The following is a 5,000-nucleotide window of genomic DNA, read 5'->3' on the forward strand; positions in this document are numbered from 1 at the left end:
TGTGTGTGTGTGTGATGGACCTGTGTGTGTGTGTGTGTGATGGACCTGTGTGTGTGTGTGTGATGGACCTGTGTGTGTGTGTGTGATGGACCTGTGTGTGTGTGATGGACTTGTGTGTGTGTGTGATGGACCTGTGTGTGTGATGGACCTGTGTGTGTGATGGACCTGTGTGTGTGTGTGTGATGGACCTGTGTGTGTGATGGACCTGTGTGTGTGATGGACCTGTGTGTGTGATGGACCTGTGTGTGTGTGTGTGATGGACCTGTGTGTGTGTGTGATGGACCTGTGTGTGTGTGTGATGGACCTGTGTGTGTGTGTGATGGACCTGTGTGTGTGTGTGATGGACCTGTGTGTGTGTGTGATGGACCTGTGTGTGTGTGTGATGGACCTGTGTGTGTGATGGACCTGTGTGTGTGTGTGTGATGGACCTGTGTGTGTGTGTGTGATGGACCTGTGTGTGTGTGTGTGTGTGTGTGTGTGATGGACCTGTTTGTGTGATGGACCTGTGTGTGTGATGGACCTGTGTGTGTGTGTGTGTGATGGACCTGTGTGTGTGTGTGATGGACCTGTGTGTGTGTGTGATGGACCTGTGTGTGTGTGTGATGGACCTGTGTGTGTGTGTGATGGACCTGTGTGTGTGTGATGGACCTGTGTGTGTGTGTGTGATGGACCTGTGTGTGTGTGTGTGATGGACCTGTGTGTGTGTGTGTGTGATGGACCTGTGTGTGTGTGATGGACCTGTGTGTGTGTGTGTGTGTGTGATGGACCTGTGTGTGTGTGTGTGTGTGTGTGTGTGATGGACCTGTGTGTGTGTGTGATGGACCTGTGTGTGTGTGTGTGATGGACCTGTGTGTGTGTGTGTGATGGACCTGTGTGTGTGTGTGTGTGTGTGTGATGGACCTGTGTGTGTGTGTGTGATGGACCTGTGTGTGTGTGTGTGTGTGTGTTGGACCTGTGTGTGTGTGTGATGGACGTGTGTGTGATGGACCTGTGTGTGTGTGTGTGTGTGTGATGGACCTGTGTGTGTGATGGACCTGTGTGTGTGTGTGAGATGGACCTGTGTGTGTGTGTGTGTGTGTGTGATGGACCTGTGTGTGTGTGATGGACCTGTGTGTGTGTGTGTGTGTGATGGACCTGTGTGTGTGTGTGTGTGTGATGGACCTGTGTGTGTGTGTGTGTGATGGACCTGTGTGTGTGTGTGTGTGTGTGATGGACCTGTGTGTGTGTGTGTGATGGACCTGTGTGTGTGTGTGATGGACGTGTGTGTGTGTGTGTGTGTGTGTGTGTGATGGACCTGTGTGTGTGTGTGTGTGTGTGTGTGTGATGGACCTGTGTGTGTGTGATGGACCTGTGTGTGTGTGTGTGTGTGTGATGGACCTGTGTGTGTGTGTGTGTGTGTGATGGACCTGTGTGTGTGTGTGTGTGTGTGATGGACCTGTGTGTGTGTGTGTGTGTGTGTGTGATGGACCTGTGTGTGTGTGTGTGTGTGTGTGATGGACCTGTGTGTGTGTGTGTGTGTGTGATGGACCTGTGTGTGTGTGTGTGATGGACCTGTGTGTGTGTGTGTGTGTGTGTGTGATGGACCTCTGTGTGTGTGTGTGTGTGTGTGTGATGGACCTGTGTGTGTGTGTGTGTGTGATGGACCTGTGTGTGTGTGTGTGTGATGGACCTGTGTGTGTGTGTGTGTGTGTGATGGACCTGTGTGTGTGTGTGTGTGTGTGATGGACCTGTGTGTGTGTGTGTGTGTGTGATGGACCTGTGTGTGTGTGTGATGGACCTGTGTGTGTGTGTGTGATGGACCTGTGTGTGTGTGTGTGTGTGATGGACCTGTGTGTGTGTGTGATGGACCTGTGTGTGTGTGTGTGTGTGTGATGGACCTGTGTGTGTGTGATGGACCTGTGTGTGTGTGATGGACCTGTGTGTGTGTGTGTGTGTGTGTGTGTGTGTGTGTGTGTGTGTGTGTGATGGACCTGTGTGTGTGTGTGTGTGTGTGATGGACCTGTGTGTGTGTGTGTGTGTGTGTGTGTGATGGACCTGTGTGTGTGTGTGTGTGTGTGTGTGTGTGTGATGGACCTGTGTGTGTGTGTGTGTGTGTGTGTGTGATGGACCTGTGTGTGTGTGTGTGTGTGTGTGATGGACCTGTGTGTGTGTGTGTGTGTGTGTGTGATGGACCTGTGTGTGTGTGATGGACCTGTGTGTGTGTGATGGACCTGTGTGTGTGTGTGTGTGTGATGGACCTGTGTGTGTGTGTGTGTGATGGACCTGTGTGTGTGTGTGATGGACCTGTGTGTGTGTGTGTGTGATGGACCTGTGTGTGTGTGTGTGATGGATGATGAGCACGATTCCATCATCCTTCTCTGTGTCCGCAGGAAGTTCCAGGAGCAGGAGTGCCCCCCGTCTCCAGAGCCCACCCGGAAGGAGAAGGACAAGAAGGGCTGTCACTGCGTCATCTCCTAGAGGCGGCTGCCCGCGGCTGACACTTGGCGTGCTGTAGGAGCAGCGTTCCCTCTATCTCAGTACATGTCACCAGGATGGCCTTAGCCCACCAGACCCTGGATGCAGGACAGTCCCTCGAAGCCCCGCCCCCAGCCAGGAGCGAGCAGGTCTCCCCAATCCTCAGCCCCTCCCCCTCCACCCCTATTGGCCACCCTGGTGATATTTTCTTTTTTTCTTTAAGTGTCCTTTCCTTCCAAGATGGCGGCCGCAGTCTATAAGTTATGAAGCGGTGCTGACACAGAGAGTGGTGCGTGGGGTCACATGATCTGCGCCACGCCGCCATCATGTAGCAGCCGTCTGTAAGCCAAGTACTGAGGACTCACTCGCCCCGTGCCCGGCTGGTTGCCAAGCAACTAAGTGCCTGAGCTGAACTCTGACCCTGGAGAGATGAGCGTGCATATGGCGTCTTACGCCGGCGGGGAGCGTCTTTAACCGTTGCCAAATTCTAATCATAATAAAGGTTATTGGTTTAAATGCCGGAGTGGCGCAGTGCCGCCCAATTCTCTTCCTGCGCTTAAAGGGCCAGTACAGTCTGCTGCAAGTAAAGCTTAAAGGGGATGTCCACAATTTTCCTAGTGATTTGTTTACACCGCCATCGCTCCTGTTAAACCTTGTGACCAGATATTGGAAATGTAGAGCGGGAGTCATGTGACTGTTGTTTTCTATAGGACGCTCGATGGCGGTGACAGCGCAGATCAATGCCGTCAGCAAATAAAGAGTTCAGGTAGTGAGCTGTAATACCAGACATGTCCACTATGACAGGCCTGGCGCTCTTCCTAAACCCATCGCCAGGCACCATCCCCCAGCATGCCCTGCTCCTCCACCAGGTGGCACTAGACTCTTTCTTCTCACACAGACGGTCATCTCTTATATGTCAGTATGGTGATGACTATAAGATTTAGTCCTGACAGCTGAGGGTTTGCTGCTATGTATCAGTCTATATACAACCATATGTTCCCCATTCACTGACTACAAGCAGAGATGGTGAGAGTGGAAGCAGATGGAAAGGCTGAGGGTCCTCGGAGGCTGGGGAGCGTCCTGTACACTCATGATGATTGTCTTAAAGGGGTTCTCCAGCGTTAGAAAATCATGGCTGCTTTCTCCCAGAGACAGCACCGCTCTTGTCTCCAGGTTGGGTGCAGGTTCTGCAACTCGGTTCCATTGAAGTGAATGGAGCTTAATTGCAAACAATACCTGACCTGGAGCAGAGAGCGGTGCTGTCTCTGGAAGAAAGCGGCCATGATTTTCTAATGCTAGAGAACCCCTTTAAGGGGGCTCCTCAGGAAAGGGGGGGACTAAAGTGGGGGTGCCCCAGGACTTTGTCGAGCCCCTCCAGCCGGCCTGGCTCTGGGCGGAAGGTGCTGGAGGTTCTCTCTTCCTGGATGATTGTGGTGACAAAATCTCCTTCTTCTATAATTAGAGGTGAGAGATCTGCGTCCTCAGCCGTCACCTGCACCGGGGCCCCAGGGGCCAATTGGTAACAGCTGCAGCGTTTGTTTATCAGTAATTAACAAATGAGGGAAAAATGAGTCACCTGCTGATCTGCACCGGGACCTGGGGGCTTCTATACCGGGTGAGTGGGCGGAGAGGCCCATCCTGACCCATCCTGGGGGCTTCTATACCGGGTGAGTGGGCGGAGAGGCCCATCCTGACCCGTCCTGGGGGCTTCTATACCGGGTGAGTGGGCGGAGAGGCCCATCCTGACCCGTCCTGGGGGCTTCTATACCGGGTGAGTGGGCGGAGAGGCCCATCCTGACCCATCCTAGGGGCTTCTATATCGGGTGAGTGGGCGGAGAAGCCCATCCTGACCCGTCCTGGGGGCTTCTATACCGGGTGAGTGGGCGGAGAGGCCCATCCTGACCCGTCCTGGGGGCTTCTATACCGGGTGAGTGGGCGGAGAGGCCCATCCTGACCCGTCCTGGGGGCTTCTATACCAGGTGAGTGGGCGGAGAGGCCCGTCCTGGGGGCTTCTATACCGGGTGAGTGGGCGGAGAGGCCCATCCTGACCCGTCCTGGGGGCTTCTATACCGGGTGAGTGGGCGAAGAGGCCCATCCTGACCCGTCCTGGGGGCTTCTATACCGGGTGAGTGGCCAGGTGGGCAGAGAGGCCCATCCTAACCAGTCCTGGGGGCTTCTATACCGGGTGAGTGGGCGGAGAGGCCCATCCTGACCCGTCCTGGGGGCTTCTATACCGGGTGAGTGGGCGGAGAGGCCCATCCTGACCCGTCCTGGGGGCTTCTATACCGGGTGAGTGGGCGGAGAGGCCCATCCTGACCCGTCCTGGGGGCTTCTATACCGGGTGAGTGGCCGGGTGGGCAGAGAGGCCCATCCTAACCTGTCCTGGGGGCTTCTATACCGGGTGAGTGGGCGGATAGGCCCATCCTGACCCGTCCTGGGGGCTTCTATACCGGGTGAGTGGGCGGAGAGGCCCATCCTGACCCGTCCTGGGGGCTTCTATACTGGGTGAGTGGGCGGAGAGGCCCATCCTGACCCATCCTGGGGGC

The 5,000-nt window shown here is 55.1% G+C and overlaps 1 protein-coding gene across 1 annotated transcript in view; it reads left to right on the forward strand.

The window, feature by feature from the left end:
• Window positions 1-2,970, forward strand: part of RRAS2 (RAS related 2) — a 32,801-nt gene extending 29,831 nt beyond the window's left edge. The window contains exon 6 of the mRNA XM_069968014.1: window positions 2,370-2,970. Coding sequence (XP_069824115.1) covers window positions 2,370-2,457 — 88 coding nt within the window. The 3' untranslated portion in view covers window positions 2,458-2,970. The remainder of the gene's footprint in view (window positions 1-2,369) is intronic.
• The last annotated feature ends 2,030 nt before the right edge of the window (window positions 2,971-5,000 follow it).

This window comes from Dendropsophus ebraccatus, chromosome 4, assembly GCF_027789765.1.
Source record: "Dendropsophus ebraccatus isolate aDenEbr1 chromosome 4, aDenEbr1.pat, whole genome shotgun sequence".
NCBI classification, from domain to species: domain Eukaryota; kingdom Metazoa; phylum Chordata; class Amphibia; order Anura; family Hylidae; genus Dendropsophus; species Dendropsophus ebraccatus.